We start from the raw sequence: 18,116 nt of genomic DNA, 5'->3' as shown, positions 1-18,116 counted from the left end.
CACGGCACGCAAAATGCGCAATTAAAGGGGTATAACTGAAAACCTGCAATGAATAATAAGTTATGCACAAACTTTTAAATTATAATTTAAGTAAATAATACAATCACATACTGTACCGGTGTCGCTTTATATTTATAATAAATAATGTGCAAACACCTAAGTTACTTTTGTAGGCATCCATTCATTATCTTCTATGACTGCTTAGTTAACTAGTGCAATGAAGCCTAACGAATTGATTACAAAGTATCCAGGCATGTTTCAACAAACTTTACAAAATGTTACAAAACATAGATTTATGAATGAAATAATCGAGTTACTAGTGATCATTCAATCCAATAATCCACAATGGAGAGAGAGAGAGAGAGAGAGAGAGAGAGACGAAGAGAGCGACCTCGAGCTTCTTCTACTCTCTCCTCCTGCTTCTCTCTCTCTCCTCTCTCTCTCTCTAAACATAAAAATATTTTTATACAAATATACATATATATCTAAGGTACGAATGACCTTCCAGTATACGTCTACTTAAATTATATATATGTGTGTGTATGTGTGTGTGTGTATGTATATATATATATATATATATATATATATATATATATATATATATATATATATATATATATATATATATATATCTTAGTAATTACATTTATAAAAGTTTGCCACGTGTTTTGCACTGTACCTTGTAATTTTCCCATGGTTATATAATACATTTACCATAGGTTACCATGCTTTGCCACGTTTTTTTCTAATATATTTTACCATACATCTCTGGGATTTTGATGCTTACCTACACTTTACCATGCATTCACTATGCTTTATTACACTTTGCTTTTCTATGGGAAGCTTTACTAAGATTAGGCTTCCAATAATTTGCAATCCATTTTGAATTAAGATCGTAGGTATTTAAGAAGGTAGGACCTTTAACGAATCGGTTTCTCAAATGAAGAAGTACCGACTTCTGACTAAAAACTATGAGACTGAGCAATATAGAAAATACTTGAAAGATGTTGAACCTTCATCCCCAAAGTAAAAATGAACTGAAGAACAATGGCTATTGACGCTGTGGTTGCGAAAATTAATAAGAAACAACTTAGACATAATGGTAATATTTTATCGGGGCTTCAAAATTGAAACCATTTATTATAAACAAATGTCACGTTCTACAGAATGACGATCGTTATCAGAAATGATCAGTAATCTAGACTAGGGGTAGCCCTGTACAATGTATGGTATCATAGTAGAAGCCTCTCGCATAACACAACTGATAACAATATAGCCTTTTGGGGGCATTTTACAGTAAAGTGATCAAGGTGGTGATAAGCAAGCATCAATCTAAATCCCGCACAAAGCAAGCTATGATGTGGAAAAGCTGTAACTGCTTGATGTATAGAGAAGTGGATCGAGGCAGCAAAAGCACCAGCTGATTGTAGTCACGTGGCCGGTGTCGAAGGTCGATGCAACCACAATGGAGCTGTCGGAGTATGTGCAAATGGGGCTTCAGTTTTTGGCGGATCCTGAACAATTTAGCACAAAAATGTTCTAAGTTTTTTTACGTATCTCATTTCAAAGCCTTATATCTCCCCACTGTGGTGCCGCGATCTTAGGTGAGCTCTTTTTAATACCTAATTTCAGTGTATTGCGATTGAGTTTTCAGACACAGGAAACCTCCACCGATTGTTTCTGTCTGGCCTCTCTGCTTTGTGAGGGTTTCACAAGACCAGGCAACAAGCAGGGCCGTATACCCATAACAACACCGCAGAATTGTGCGACGGGCTCTTAAAACGAGAATCTAAAAAATAAACACAGCATGTCCTCGAATTGACCCATATACGTGTAGACTTATGCATGGCCCAAAAGGAAGCGGAGATTCAGTGTCTGTTATTGCTTAGTGTTGATATCGCAACCTTTATTTCTTGACCTTACGTCTGTTATCAAAATTAACGTTAACCATGTTCTTATTTCGTAGAGACTACATACCAAACTTGTTTGCCCATTGTATTCACACTGTGTCAACTAAAGTGTGCTGTTGTAAGTAAAAAAGAGGAGGACAAAATCGGGTCTATACAATGTTTGTAAACACACACCATTGATCTGTAGCATTGTGCCATTTTCCCAGTTCATCGGTTTACAATGTAAAATATGCTGCTGTGGATATATCTTCATAAGTTATCTCAATGGCAAGGTGGCCACGACGAATCCACTAACCTACTGGCCGTATTTCAATTCCGTCTGTGCATTTCAACCAGGAGCTTGCTTTTCTGTAAATTCACCGGTCTGCAGCGACGGTATTCCTGTCGTTGTCATGGCAAATAAACTTGCACTCGTGACTGTCGCTATTAGAGCATGCTGGGATTAACGCTGTGTTGTGTTTATGGTGTATAATATAGCCATCTTAAAAACTTTTTTTTTTTTTTTTTTTTTTTTTTGTATCGTGTGACATGGCGTCCAGTAAGCATCGCTTATATCCTAAATGTTGGCCCATTACAATACACGTTATTTTTGCAGTTCGTTGGTTGTGGATTATACGGCAAAGAAATGTAATTCATAGTACATTTTTATTTAAATGTACATTTTTATTTAAATGTACATTAGAATATCATGAACAACAACCACAATTAGCCACTGTTTGTCAGGTTGTAGACAATTAAACACATTATTATTATTATTATTATTATTATTATTATTATTATTATTATTATTATTATTATTATTATTAATTTTAGATGACCCCGAGTATCTGCTGGGCGAGTTAAAACATGTTGACCCTACTTTGTTAAAACATTGCCATGTAGCTGCCACAACCTCAATACTGGAGATTTCAAAACACAATGCAGACAAATCAACACTTAGGTAAAGACCTTCAGTTATTTAATTGTTACATTTATATATATATATATATATATATATATATATATATATATATATATATATATATATATATATATATATATATATATATATCATTGTTTTTCTATTTCAGCACATTTCTTGAAGAATGTAAATTTGATGGGAAACGAATAGACATTTTTTACAGTGAACACCAGGTTAGGATTTGTTCATATGCACTTAACCACAAAGTAACTGTGTTCAATTAACCAGCTCCATTACTGCGTTGTTGTGATCCTGTTTGATCATTCTGTTTTATAGAAAAAACAAACTAAATTGGAAAACTTGCTAGGAAGGTGAGTTGTTTGCACGATTTGGTATGTTTAAAGCAACAAACGTTTCAGATGTTACGTTGGGCTAACGTTAAATACAATATAACCCTTAATAAGTTAAACGTGCATATTTTCTTCATTGTCATGGCAAATGGTATATTGATTGAGCATTTTGCGTTAAAAATATAGCATATATGTGATGGTTCTTGGCGACAATATTATCAACTAAAGGTATTGGGAAAAGCTTTTATTAAGATTTAAGTCATTAATTGCATGACATTTGTTTCAGTTGTACTTAGTGTGTTTTGTTGTATTTTAGAACAGCCATGTTCACAAGGTCAACCAGCCTGCATATCTGATTACCTTGAATGTAGAGGTACAGTATTGCATATATATATATATATATAGACAGACACACACACACACACACACACACACACACACTATTTTATTACATTTTTCAAGTTTAATTGTGCAGAATGGTTTCTGAATACATGTACATATTTGTTACAGATCAAGGGCTCAGGATCCACAGATGATATTAATTTCAGTTGTACAATGGAGCAACTACAGGTATTAATGGCAATTCAATTATTAAATTTCAACACAGCAGATATTAGATCTAGTTTACCCCTCACAATTTTGCAGACCCGCCTGGTGGAACAGGAAAGATAGTGATCACAAAACAGCAGACTGGATAAACTAATCTACACTTTACAACCAATTTTGAAAGAATGCAACAGATGTGTTGTTTATTTTAAAGAGTTTTTGAATGAAAGTTATATAATGTGAATGTTAGCACAGGAAAGATTCAATGTTATAAATCTGATTTTTTATTTTTTAAATTTTATTTTATTTTTTTCCCCAGAATAACATGTAGTCTGTAATTTCTCTAAAAACCCAAACAAAAGATTGTCCTCAATCAATATGAACAACACAAGGGTCAAACTGAAAGGATAATAAAGTGGAAATAGCTCAATAACTTTTGAAACAATTAGCTAAGATTTGTATTTCTAAAAGATGTCTTGACAATATTCAAGAAGTAGTAGCAAGGAGAATGTTGCTCTATCAGGACACTCTCCTTAATGTATAAGAAAAAATTAATTAATAAAAATTTCCCACTGCTGTAACTATCAATTACAACATTCCTTTCCAGTACATTATTTTGTCAAAACTCTGATTTTTGTCTTGCCTAATTACCTTCTGCAAACTGACGTCATCCTTTTTTTTTTTTTTTTTTTTGCAGTAGATTCACTCATGCATATTTCAGTAACTAGACCATTTTAAATAAGGACCCCTGTATCATAGTATGAATATAACCCTAAGTGTCGGCTAGTAAAATATATTTAATGTGTAAGACCTCGTTTTTTTTTTATAATAATAATAATAATAAAAAATATTTTGCATTTAAAATTTAAATCCTTCAACAATAACAACGTAGTACTGTGCTTATTAACCAACATGCTTAACAAACTTATTATTCATGCAGGATTTCCGTAAGTGACTGATTTTTACATCCAACCTGTTGGGTAATGTTTGTGCCTATTGATTAAAAGGGAGTCCATAAAATGTAAAACTATTGCCCAGCTGCTGGAAGTGGCACACTTGTTGATAGTATCTATATATGTACTTAACAACTTCTTCATACATCTCTCTCTCTCTCTCTCTCTCTCTCTCTCTCTCTCTCTCTCTCTCTCTCTCTCTCTCTATATATATATATATATATATATATATATATATATATATATATATATATATATATATATGTATAGTGGCAGCTGGCTCTTTGAGCTTATATAGTCATTAGTGTGCAGTAAATCGATTTTATCTGTGACAAAATACTGCAATACTTGACATATTTTGATTTGCAATTCAAATAAAAATTGTGATTGCACAGTTAGGAACACCCCCCCCCCCCCCCCCCAAGGTGATTAATCTCAAATATTAGTGTATTGTGCAAACGATCAACACATGGTTTATCCTTTCAATTGATTATTATATTTCCGCTCTATGAAGAAAAAAATAATGATAAGAACATAAGAAAGTTTACAAACGAGAGGAGGCCATTCGGCCCATCTTGCTCGTTTGGTTGTTAGTAGCTTATTGATCCCAGAATCTCATCAAGCAGCTTCTTGAAGGATCCCAGGGTGTCAGCTTCAACAACATTACTTGTGAGTAATATTGGTTGCTTGATGGTTTTGATGGAGTTACACGTATAGTGTTTACTGTACAATAACGTTTTATAGTTGGGAGATCGATTTATTCGGGGGGGGGGGGGGGGGGGGGTTTACATATATACGTTGACTGTGTGTGTGACATGCTTTCCACCTGATTTGTAATTGATACTCTTTTTTAAATAAATTTGCAGGATGAGCTCTGCAATGAACCTACAGTTGCTTTCAAACAAACAAACAAAAAAAAACAATAGTGGCCCAATTTAAAGAAAATATGTTCTTGTGATTTTTTTAATGTATAATCGGTGCACACACCCCTTTCCTATTTATCAAGAGTGTTCAGTTTCACATATACAGTGTGTTTGATGTTTAAAAGGTTAATTATAGTATTACTTTAGTTTTACATTGCATACCTGATCATGTTGCACGTGGCGTTCTTTTATATTTTGTGTAATTAACTACATTTGCTTTGAGAAACCCCAGTGTCACTGATTCGAATTGTAAAACTGGCAAGTTTAACTCATTATAAAAGTCAAATCAAACTTAAAATAATTTGAACATTTTGAAAATTATATTTCCCAGAGAGGATACTTTGTAAATCTCAGTCAGAAATTTAGCTCTTAAAACGCCGTTAAAGAAAAAAAAATCTCTTTGTTCCTAAGCATTTTCAATTGTTTCCTTTTTGACAAAAACTGTGGAAATAGATAGCATTGAGACGTTTAACGTTAAAGTTGGTTAAATATCTTAACTCAGTTGTTTTGCTTTTTTGAGTTTGCTTAACTATTTTCAGTACAGTTAGATTTGTAATGCTATATAAATTGCTTGTATGTTTATAAATCTACTTTGGGAACTCGTTAGAAATAATGATTTCTCATTAGTGCACATTTTGACTTAAAAACAAATGTGTAGGCAACTTTTGAAAAAAAAAAAGCATGGAGAAATTTCCATTGCATCGTTAAGCAAAAGAGTATTTTGCAGCTCAGACCTTTCGTTTAGCCTAAATTCATCATGTTTTTTTTGTAATTTGGTTTTATACACATCATTGTGCTGGTGGACTTGGAGCACAGCGCCCATTACAATTCACGTATTAATTCGGAACTTGTGCCTTATTTAATTATAGGACCTGGTGGGGAAGATGAAAGACGCAGCGAAAAGCCTCGAAAAAGAAACTCGGACATAAACGATGAAGCGAGATGAATAGCTGGAAGAATCTGGTGGAACCTGACAACAAGACAGCGACCTTCGGGTTTTAATTTCGCCAATTCAAATATTTCACAGGGCATTGTATATTGTTGAAGTAATTTAAATGTATTTGATACGTAAATCTAATGAACCAATGTCAAACAGCAAGCCCTACTAAACAAATACTGTAAAAGGCGTGCAGAACACGTGCTATATATTTGTGTGTAACAATAAAAAAACATTTCAAAAGTACATGAGTTTTGTGTTTTTTTTTTTTTTTTTTCCCCCATTGATCACTAGGAAAATGATCTTCTCAACATTATCGTGTTTACTTCTGCATTATGGAGCATACAAACGTTTTCTGAGTTTTTGTTCTGCTTCAGCAATATTTGTGGGATTCAGCATGTTTCTGCTGGATTTAAAGCCGGCAGATCTTTATCAGGCTTATATCCATTTACAACCTGTTTGGATTCAATTTGTCACATAATTAACAATATAATAATCACATACACCGAGGTGTCAATAGTCTTTTAATTAATAGTGAAAAAACACACAATTGAGATATTATCACTCCTTATCTTTTGAAGAAGGAACGGTCAACATTTGTTAATTAAAATTGGTTTTAAAACGTTTATTCCGTTTACACGAATTAGTTAGTATCACTGTCCGCTTGTACGCTCCCAAGACGTCATATTAAGCCGGGGTTTGTTTTTGTCCAGGTAACGGAATTTGCTTCTGACCAGTTTTACATGGAAACAACACCACTTCATAGGCCGATACGTTTTCTCGTTTCTGCTAATTATTTTGGCTACCACCATAACTATAGGCCATGTATGTTTAGCGCATATTCAGGTTTAGTGTGTGGAATTTTAGACTTGCAGGAACATACCATGAAAGTATAACGGGCTTCCTTCCAAAGCTTGCATGCAAATATGTTTGATTGATTTACTTGTTAATATGTCGTTCCCGCATGATAATCCCACTGCTTAAACTAAAGTTTTTCATAAACTCAATGTAAGAAAGCAGAAACTGAAAAAGTAAATTGCAAATCGAATTTAATTAGTAGGGATACGTGTTTTAAATAAAAGACAATTTATCAACTGAAGAGATGATTCACAGAGTTAAGTTGGCACAGGGCAACATAGCACGAAGCACCATGTTCCTAAAAACGCTAAACCTCATGAAGATAATGAGTGTGGCCAAGACAAATAAGTCATGGTAAAAAAATGTTACAATGATCTACACACTGTGTTATGTTTCGGGGAAATTTTATTCTTAGTCACCGGGGGAACGAAAGAGACTCAGGAGAACGGTGAAAAATACATAATATAATATTTAATAATAATAATAATATAAAACTTGTTGCGCATCAAACAAAAATTTTATATATATATATATATATATATATATATATATATATTATATATTATATAATATATATATATACACACACTAGCGTTGACACTAGGCTACTGCGAACGTCTAGTTTACTGCAGATGCATTGTGAATACAGTTGGGTATTATGGGATGTAAATAAAAAGATTCCGTGGTATTTTCGAGGGTTTACGGATTGATAGTCTCTGATTACACCAACAGTAATTCCCAGGCCACCCTTAAGGAATGAGGCCACGTGACAGAGCGGGGCGGTCGAACTACGAGCCATTTTGGGGACGGTGTCAGTTTCCCCTGAACCTTCAGTTCGGCATTGCATTTTTCAAACTACTGAATTAAAGACGAGCTCGAGGGATGCACAGTGCGATCACTGGAATCCAACAGGCATAGCTCGAAATATCAAGTTCCTTCATGCTATTAAGCTACACACAGCACTGCCTGGGAGATAAAGAATGGATTTTGTGCAACTAAAGTGAGCTCAGTGCTGCTGCACGCTTATTGCAATTGACAGCGTCTGCAGTTCATTTCAAGATGGCCGCTTGGCTCGCATTCACTTTCTGCTGATCGACTTTTAACTTTCATTGTCTTTCCACCACCTATCTCTGCGACCAGCTTCACAGTCCCTGGGTATGTATAAGTCCAGACCTCTTCTTACCAATAGTTTAATCATGTAGCGGGTAGATGGACGCTGTAGATAATATCTTTCAGCTTGATTTGGAGAGGAGATGACTGCTCTGTGCAAGCTCTGACAGTAATATACTCGAAACCGCAAGGGCTCTCGCAGTTTAGCTGCGCACAATACTTTCAGGTTTAGTTCACTTCTCTAAGATGGATCTGTGTTTTACCATTCTGATTACACTGTCTTGTAGAAAGATATCTTGGCTGTCTTTGCATTATAAATTGCAAGAGGAAGCATGGGTAGGAATTATTAAGTAGTGTGTGAAATCCTGGTCGTTTTGTAAAAGCTAGAGCAGCATGGGTCAAGTGTTTGAGTCTGCACGATTCAAACTGTTTTATTTTCATTAACAACTTAAGTGAATGTTCCTATTTTATAGAAACAGAATCTGTGGAAATCGGCGAATCTGTTAACATATTAAAATTATGTTTTATATTGTCATTTAAAATGTTATGAACTTAAAATATATGGGCACTTGAGGGGTAGTTGACGTTAAAGATGGCGGTTGACAGCAGTTTGTGGGGTTTTTTGTATTGCAAAATACTCAATTCTTCATTGTTTGTAACTTTAGAAAGATAATGTGATGCCATAGTTTGATGCCAACAACTATACAGCAAATATAATGTTCGTTTTGTCCTTTTTTCTTTGAGTCAAAGTGCAAAAGTCTTAGGTTACTGGTGGTCCATTTTTTTTGTTTGTTTTGCAGCGAGGAATGACTAGGTTAAACTCCTTGAATTTGTTGGCAGTGTAAGACATATGTGCCAGATCTGACTGCGGTTTCTAAAATGTTGTTCTGGTTCACATTGTGTCATATCCAAACCGTTGATACGCGTTGTACTGGCCTTGGTATTATTTTAACAAGCTGTGCATTGGTTTTTAGTTAACAAACTCAGATAATCTTGCCAGTAAGTGAGAGACGATTACAACTGTGTTCATTATGGGAAGACTAAGCATCACCAGCGTATCAATGTACCATATATATATATATATATATATATATATATATATATATATATATATATATATATATATATATATATATATATTTTACTTGATTGCTTGCCTTTAGGCTGTGTTAACTTTACTTGAAATGAAAATGACTTGTGAGTAACAACTTTTTACAGAAAGTACTACTATAAAAAGTAATGATATGACTTTTATATATATTATATATATATATATATATATATATATATATATATATATATATTTAAACAAAATTATATAATGTTGTTGAATCTACATGGTCAGGAAAAGAAATAGGTGTTTTTCCCCCCACTAATATATTCCGAATGTTTTCCCTCTTCTAAATGGGCAGCAGGATGACCACAGTTATTTTTCGTTCACGCAAATAAAAAGTCGGCAATATAGGATATTGGAGATGTTTTAGTAACTATATTTAAGAGCACCCTATATCTTAGACCTATACTTCTTTATTTTACTACAGTTAAGATCATGTGCGTTTTCAATGCTCATGCACATCTGTCAAATGGAAAGCACTTAATGAACAAGTGGCATATTGCACTAAAAGCCATTTATATTGGCTTCCTCGAACAACTGCCAGGCCTGTATCACGGGGAAAAAAATTCTAGTTGAGTGTCATTTATTGAAACCCAGTCGCATGTATTTTTCTATGTGCATCGGCGGTGAAACTGCAAGTGTTTCAAATCTATTAAAGGATTAAACAGTGAATGGTTGATATAGTTCAGCGCAACCTCTGTTACTGGTGTTGTCTGCACGGGTTGAACCGTGTCAGGCCTGTACTGTTGGGTACCATTTATACAAATGTTTTTGTTTTGACTTACTTACAAGCTAATTGTAAGTAATTCATAATAAAAAGTGGTTGAAATGCATTTGGCATAGTTCCGCAGCTGAACCGAATTCACAGAAAGGCCACTGTGGTGTGAAATAAAACATATGTGTTTTGTATAATGAGCTTGCTGAACAGTCATTGAAAGTGGGGACAGTTTTTCAGAAACCAGTTTTCCGACTGCCAAACATACAGGCTAACAGAAAAAAAAAAAAAAAAAAAAAAACTTTAATTATTTTTTGGATATTGTGTTTTATATATATATATATATATAATATATATATATATATAGATATATATATATAATATATATAATATATATATATATATATAACGACTCTTAAATTTATGTTAGAAAACAAAGCTGTAATATAGTGAGTGAATATTTGAATTGGTTTATTACAGCATGATGAATATTCGGATTGCATTATGTATAAGATGTAACAGATCCAGTAGATTTTTAAGAATCCAAATCATTGCAGTTTAGACACGCCTCGCGGATCTTCAATTAATGGGCGTGATGCATTGTATCACAACAAATGCCTCGTCCAGTTGTAAAGGTCAAATAGCTTGCATGTGGGTGCATGTTATGTTGTGTGTAAGACGTGCACATACAGTTACTGATGACTGAATATCATCAATTCAAACAGACGTCTGAAAATTAGAACATATAGCCTATAGTATTTACTTAAATGTGATTGCGTTCGCAAATAGGCTTATTGGTAATTTGATAAAATAAAATGTTCCTTTTTTAATCAATATATGTGCGCTGAAAGTGGTGAAGACACGTTAAGTAGACTGGTGTTTTGAGTGTTGTGAAATCGGAATCACATGATCGTTTGCACGGCGATGTCTTGGTTAGATCCTTTCAGTCGTAGAGATTCGTATGTGATGACTGCAGTGTTTGTGTTTTAATATCGCGTCCCCCCACGTGCTGCTGAGAATACAGACTCATTATGTAAATGTGTTAAGGTCGAGTCTTGCTATTAAACGGTCCCGTATGTTAACATCTGAGTGAAAAGCTGTTCGGTTGTGTGTGTTGCGATTTTCTTTTTTTGTGATTCAAACTGAATCTCATTAAGTTTGGAAAAGAGATGAGAGGGGCGTCTTGCAATGAAATCTTGATCACAAAAAAAACTCTTCTTGAATCGAGTGTCGACGTGGAAAAGCCCCCCTTAGCCACAAACCAGCTACAGATCTGTGCCATGTATGTTAAACGGAATTTTAGGTTAAATGGCAGCTGCATTTTCGATATTAGACAACCTGATGGCACCCCTCTGAACCAATTGTATGAATAGGGTTAAGATGTCTGGTTATTCTTTCTCATATCTTACTTTTACAGCCACGGTTCCTCTCAAAAGCTTCGCTGTATTTTCACTCCTTGGCAAAATTCCAAGTATAACCTAAGTTGCTATAGCAACGGTATGACTTACCGTGTTTGGGCACCTAGACTTTTCCCCCGTTATCATGAGAATAGGCTACTAAATGTGCAGTTCAAACGTCTCCCGCTAAATGTTGCGTAAGTTATATAGATTTTCCCCTTCGATAGGCTCCAGCCCTTTGTTTCAGGTCGCAGAGCCTTAGTTGTATACATAATACATAGCCTGAAAGTGATTTTGGAGTTTCGTTTTGATGCGAAATGGGCTACCTGTTTAGTTGTACAATGATGACGTACGTCGTTACCCCTCTTGCAGCTGTGATATCTAATTGAAAATGTAATGTCCTTTTTATTTTATTTATTGTTTAAATGGTGGCTTTGTCAACATGCTATTAAAGCCATGTCGGATTATCGTTGCTATTGTAATCGTTTTTTTAAGTATGGGTATACCTCCTGTTTTTTTTTTTTTTTTTTTTTTTTTTTTCAGTAGACAAAGGCAGCGTGACTCAGAAATGCACATGCAGTAGAACTGGGATCGCTGTCAATACCTGAGCGCTGTGGTCGAGTTGTGGTTTTTATCAACCACAAAAGGTTCCTTAACCTATTTTTTTGTTTATTGTTTTTATACCTATCCACTAGCGGAAATGTTTGTGTTCTTCCGAAAGCCCCTAACTACAGTCATCTATTTTTTGTGTATACATCCGCTAATGAAAACAACCGTTGATCTGCTTCATAATGGTTTGCTAGCCTATCGGATGCCTTTCCATTAATCTGAGGAATTCAGCAAGGCTGGGATATGTGTTTGTTAATGTTCACTATATATAACATGTTGATCTACAAATGTACTTTTTTTTTTTTTTTTTTTTTTTTTTTTTTTAAGGACTCCACGTTATATACAGAATAATGCATCGGACAACGAGAATAAAAATCACTGAGCTGAACCCGCATTTAATGTGCGTGCTCTGTGGTGGATACTTCATAGATGCATCAACCATAATAGAATGTCTGCACTCATGTAAGTACACAGGAGAGTTATGGATGTGTAAAGACATTCAAACCAATTTCTGATCTCTTACCATTTTTGTAGTAGGCTTACCGTTTAACTTGGATTGGGTCTCAGTTATGGGCACCTACACGTCTTGCATGCATTTTCACTGGCATGACACGTTGTTAATTATGCTTTTAGCTGTGGTTTCGCCAACCTTTGTTTGCATTGCTGCCAGTTTAAACCCCTTTTTAAAGAAATGTTGCGAAGGTCACCTATAGTTACTTTTCATTCACAGTTTGTAAAACCTGCATTGTCCAGTATTTGGAAACCAGCAAGTTCTGTCCTATTTGTGATGTCCAGGTTCATAAAACTAAACCGCTTCATAATATTAGGTAAGTGGGTTTTGAGCTTCTAAAAAGGTTGTCCTTTGAAACAAATTCAGTTTAGCTTTTGATATCCTATAATTTTTTTTTTAAAAAAAGCATTGATACACAAGGCAGCTAATGCTGTAAGCAGACAAAGGAAATGTTTCTAACTATGATCTCTGTAATTTAGTTTTTGTATTTAAAGAGTCCATACACTTGTCTTTTAGGTCGGATAAAACTCTCCAAGACATTGTGTACAAGTTGGTTCCTGGTCTTTTCAAAAGTAAGTACTTAAAATGAAGGGAGGGGGGGGGGGGGGGGGGGGGAGTGGTGTTCTAATAAAGTTTAAGTACTTGAATTTGGAATTAAAATGCAATAACAGCATTTCTCTTTCCAGATGAAATGAAACGAAGGAGGGATTTTTATGCTGATCACCCTTTAGCTGATGGTAATTTAGGAAATTCAATTAATTCTTGTAGAAAAAGCTTGTTTTTTCTTAATATTGTGATATATATATCGGCCCACATTTTGTCCAAATGTCTCTTCTAAACATAATGTTTCTGTTTCTAGGTGCAAATGGATCTAATGAAGACAGAGGACAAGTTTCAGATGAAGACAAAAGGATTATTACAGACGATGAAATCATAAGTTTGTCCATTGAGTTCTTTGATCAAAATAAGTAAGTTGCAGGTGAATTCATCTTTATTACTTTTTAAAATTAGATTTTTTTTAATGGTAATATCTAAAATTCTTCTTTTTTTTTTTTGTAGGGATAAAAACCAAGGGGATGCACAAAAAGAGAAAATGGAGGAGGTAAAACATTTATCAACAACTGCTGCTGATGCATCACTTCTGTTTTAAGTCTCATCCATAGGATGAGTTCTTAGAAATACAAAAAAAAACATAATAAATACGTTTAGACTCGAAGTCATTCTCGGTGTCTTGAATTTTAAACAGAATTCATATATCAAGGGAGGATTTGGACACCTTCATTTCAACATTGAAGACATTTAACTACAAGTGTTTGTCAAATGTGTGTTGGTGAATGAGAGTTTTTGTAGTATTGAGTGTCTAATAGTTAGGGATGTATTGTGGTCTTGTTAACAGGTGAATAAGAGGTATTTGCGATGTCCTGCAGCAATGACAGTGATGCATTTAAGAAAGTTTCTGAGGAGTAAGATGGATATCCCTAATACCTTTCAGGTTAGTCTTCTTTTACTTATTATGGGGGGGGGGGGGTTGTAAACTTTCAATAAAATACTATGTTCACTATGTTTGAAAGTATGTAACGTCTAGTGTCACAGTGCCCAATTCACTCTCATTTTGGACTGTTGTACTAAAGTAGGGTACCACCAGAACAGGGGGCTCCCAATATAAAGTGTAGCATAACTTTAAACTTTTCTTTAATTCTGGCTGGGGTTAGTGAATAACTCATCAGGTAAATGAGCTGAATATGTTCTAAAAGAGGTAGTATGTTTTTTCTTGGTTAAAAATCATGTTTTGTTATTGTATTTTTTATTTTTTTTTTTTATATATTTAGTTTATTTCTACTTCATAAATTAATATAAAATGTCTGCACGCCTCTTTTCAACATTGAATACATATTATTGTTCATAGATTGAAGTCATGTATGAAGAGGAGCCATTAAAGGATTATTACACACTCATGGACATTGCCTACATTTATACATGGAGACGGGTAAGAAATTATTTCTGTAAAACAACTTGACTTTGCCAGTAAAAGTGTGAAATCATAGCATCAGAATACAGTGCTGATTTGTTTTGACAGTTTTAATAATGTTAATTGAGAACTTGCCTATAATTAAATATTAATTAAAAATACTAATTTAAATGTATGCATCAAAAATGAAATAAATGGATACATTCAAGAAAAATATGCAGCTGACACTGATAATTTAACATGAATAAAAAGGTAAGTATTTTTTAAAAAATTGCACTTATTGGAGAGTTAATTTTTAAGGGTAAAGAATGCTTAGAGAGGAAAATATAAAACAAACGTTCCTCCACAATGCCCTGCTCCATTAATTCAACCCACTGCAGATAATACAAAAGTAACAGATGGCAGAGCTGCAGTTTTAGTATTAATTTAAATTCTATATAAAAATGTATTTTTTTTTTTTTCTTAATTTCAGAATGGACCACTCCCTTTAAAGTACAGGGTCCGCCAAAGCTGTAAAAAGATGAAGCTAAACCACCCGCAAGATGGATTAAACAGCACAGGCGCTGAACTGGAGAGCGACAGCGGGAGTGACAAGGCCAACAGCCCAGCCGGAGTGCCATCCACCTCGTCGTCTTTGCCAAGCCCCAGCACCCCTGTTCAGTCTCCACATCCACACTTTCCTCACATCTCCAGCACCATGAATGGAACCTCCACCAACCCCAGCACCAATCGCCAGCCACCTTTTTCCAAACCAGCTCGACAAACATCTGTTAACGGATCTTCAACATCTTCAGGATGATCGTCCTGTGGACAGGACGACTTGGCTGAGAACACTTGATCCCATAGATCTTTCCATGCCATTGCAGCTCTATAGTAGAAGCTTTTATATTTGTGACAGTTTCTAGTGGAAAATGCATACTGGATACTAGCGTATGGACAGTTCCGTATCTGGTACTTCAATTATTATATATATTTTTTTGCATTACAGTAAAGATGTTTTTTGAAGACATTTTAAGTTTCTGCAGATGATGAAAATATCGGAAAGTTTCTGATTTTTTATTTGGATAGACATATTTTAATTTTTTTTCTACTGGAAAAGGAGAAACCATGGAATATAATTTTATACAATGTGCTTTTTCCCCTGGTTGAACCACTTTTACCCATGTTTTGATTTGCTTTAATTGTTAAATGTGTTTCGTTTCTATATTGTAAATCTGGTCCATGCTTTTCTGCAGAATAAACCACATAATGAGAAGCATGTAAGTGGACCTAGAATATTTTATTCTATTCAGTCATGTCACTCTGGAACTGTAAAATGGCTTGAAAATCATTCCCTGTATCATAATTAGTGAAAGCAATGATGGAATTGGACACTTTTATATATATAAAAAAAAGTACAACCCTTAAGCTAAAAGCTTGTAATAAAAGTGATTTTTACAGCAAATTGGTAAGAGTTCACAAGTATCAGATGACACATAGTTCACTACATTGCCATATTGGTAGATATCTGAATTAGGGGCAGTATTATAAGATATATTTATAGATTCTATAAAAGAAGATTTTCATTCTGATGGACATGCTCAGATGTTGCTGTAAAACAGGTCATTTAATTTTCAATAAGCTATTTTCTTTTAATGTTCGTGGAAAGTAACGTTAAGCTTGTATGATGCTCCACTTGGGTTCGGCCAACGCAAAGCATAATCGAATTTGCATCCTATTTAGGAAAAAAGAACAAGACGTCCATTCTGCACACGTCAATTGAACCACTTCATTTATAGGAAAAAGTGTTTTGTGGTTGTGTGTATCCCAGTGTTATATATTGAATAGCTGTATTGGTCTTTGCATGTGTAATTACTGTGTTGTTACTATTGCACATTATAAAATCTATCTAAATAAACAGTTAGAATACTTTTTATCAAGGTCACTGTAGTGTAAGTGTACTCACCTGGTACTCAGTTGTGCTACTGCAAACAGTGGGCCAGTTCAGTAACAGTAGTATTATTAAAAAAAAAAAAAAAAAAAAAAAAAGTTTCTACTACTTTTTTATATCTCTTGTACATTGGAAAGCAGAATTGTTTACATGAGTATAAATTATATGTGTTTCCCCCAGTGATAAACTGAAGTACCAATTATTATTATTATTTTTACTGCTGTTGTGACACATTTCCATATTTTCAGAATATTTGCTATTTTGTGCTATGCGCTGGTTGAACTTTGGTTGTTCAGCTCAAAATTATTTTATATATGCATAATATGCATTTCATTGCTGCCAGTTTGCAAAAAAAAAAAAAAAAAAAAAAAAAAAAAAAGCACAAATCCTTCTGCGTTTTCTTGCGGTCTAGTTATTAAATAATACCTTTTGCATCATAATGTTTGATGTGCCTTAATGTTTTAGAACCAATGTTATAAACTGAAACTTTAGTTGCCACATTTTAATTGTACTGTGGAGTAAAACACAATTCCACTTACTTACTTGGAGTTTAGCTATTTTTAAAAATAAACGGAATAGCATACACAGTGTTCACAAACATGAACTCCAAATTAAAAGCTATTCTGGTTTTGATAATCTGCAGACAACAAACGAGACTGCGCACACCTGAGAAGGAAATGTCAGCATGGAAGCAAGTTAATCTTTTGTAGGGCTAGTTTATGGGAATTTAATAGATTCCTATCAAACATATTAAAGATCTCCTGTTTTAGCCAGTTAGGAAATGTAAAGGGGATCCGGTATACTATTCGTATTTCAATTTTACTTCACAGCATAATTCTGTCTGGCAAATTCTTGAATAAGCATATTTGTAAATTTAAATAAATGAAAACGGTGTATTATTCTGAATCTTTTTAAGAAGTAACAGTATGCATTACAAGATGAAAAAGTAATGCTAGAACAGAATAAAAAGTGTGCAGACTAGTACATATACCCACAAAGCCTTGATCCACACTACCCTAACCCTCTGCTCTTACACTCTGTGATATCAAGGAGAAACTGCAGCACAACTGCCATCATCCTAACTTTAAACAACATACACAACCAGCGCACTGCTAAAAATGTGTTTTAAAAAAATGAATACTTGCCAATGTTCATGTTTCAAGTAGCTTTAATCAGAACGGACTTGGAAAAGGCAAATGTCCCCATCCTCTACTGAAATATGATCAGAAGAGAAGCACTTTCCTCTTTGCTTCATGTCTCACTGAGTTTGCCCTTGTGGAGTTTTAAAGTTGTTTCTGCAAAAGGTCAAATTAATTATCTGTTAATGCCCAGTGTTACTTCTTGTTCTTTTTATATTTTTATATTTGAAGTGAGCACATAGGT

The 18,116-nt window shown here is 34.3% G+C and overlaps 2 protein-coding genes across 2 annotated transcripts; both read left to right on the top strand.

Annotated features, from left to right (window-relative positions):
- The first annotated feature begins 2,438 nt into the window (after positions 1-2,438).
- commd3 (COMM domain containing 3) lies at positions 2,439-6,766 on the top strand. The gene is made up of 6 exons (XM_041239953.1): positions 2,439-2,448; positions 2,724-2,850; positions 2,981-3,044; positions 3,478-3,534; positions 3,672-3,731; positions 6,453-6,766. Exons 1-6 carry the CDS (start codon positions 2,439-2,441, stop codon positions 6,510-6,512), a joined length of 378 nt encoding a protein of 125 aa, XP_041095887.1. The 3' UTR covers positions 6,513-6,766.
- A 1,475-nt stretch (positions 6,767-8,241) lies between these two features.
- Positions 8,242-17,098, top strand: LOC121312486 (polycomb complex protein BMI-1-like). Its single transcript, XM_041244271.1, has 10 exons — positions 8,242-8,533; positions 12,651-12,785; positions 13,054-13,150; positions 13,351-13,406; positions 13,521-13,571; positions 13,694-13,802; positions 13,894-13,936; positions 14,231-14,326; positions 14,741-14,821; positions 15,276-17,098. Exons 2-10 carry the CDS (start codon positions 12,674-12,676, stop codon positions 15,600-15,602), a joined length of 972 nt encoding a protein of 323 aa, XP_041100205.1. The 5' UTR covers positions 8,242-8,533; positions 12,651-12,673; the 3' UTR covers positions 15,603-17,098.
- The last annotated feature ends 1,018 nt before the right edge of the window (positions 17,099-18,116 follow it).

The sequence above is a fragment of the Polyodon spathula genome, chromosome 3 (assembly GCF_017654505.1).
Source record: "Polyodon spathula isolate WHYD16114869_AA chromosome 3, ASM1765450v1, whole genome shotgun sequence".
Lineage (NCBI taxonomy): Eukaryota > Metazoa > Chordata > Actinopteri > Acipenseriformes > Polyodontidae > Polyodon > Polyodon spathula.
Note: the sequence above shows the minus strand (reverse complement) of the source record. Positions and strands in the feature narration are given on the sequence as shown.

Coding starts and splice junctions, on each gene's coding strand:
- commd3 (XM_041239953.1), top strand. Junction 3,535..3,671: donor TGATTACCTTGAATGTAGAG/GTACAGTATTGC, acceptor TATTTGTTACAG/ATCAAGGGCTCAGGATCCAC. Junction 3,732..6,452: donor GTACAATGGAGCAACTACAG/GTATTAATGGCA, acceptor ATTTAATTATAG/GACCTGGTGGGGAAGATGAA.
- LOC121312486 (XM_041244271.1), top strand. CDS start 12,674: ATGCATCGGACAACGAGAATAAAAATCACTGAGCTGAACCCGCATTTA. Junction 13,803..13,893: donor GAGTTCTTTGATCAAAATAA/GTAAGTTGCAGG, acceptor TTTTTTTTGTAG/GGATAAAAACCAAGGGGATG. Junction 13,937..14,230: donor AAAAAGAGAAAATGGAGGAG/GTAAAACATTTA, acceptor TCTTGTTAACAG/GTGAATAAGAGGTATTTGCG.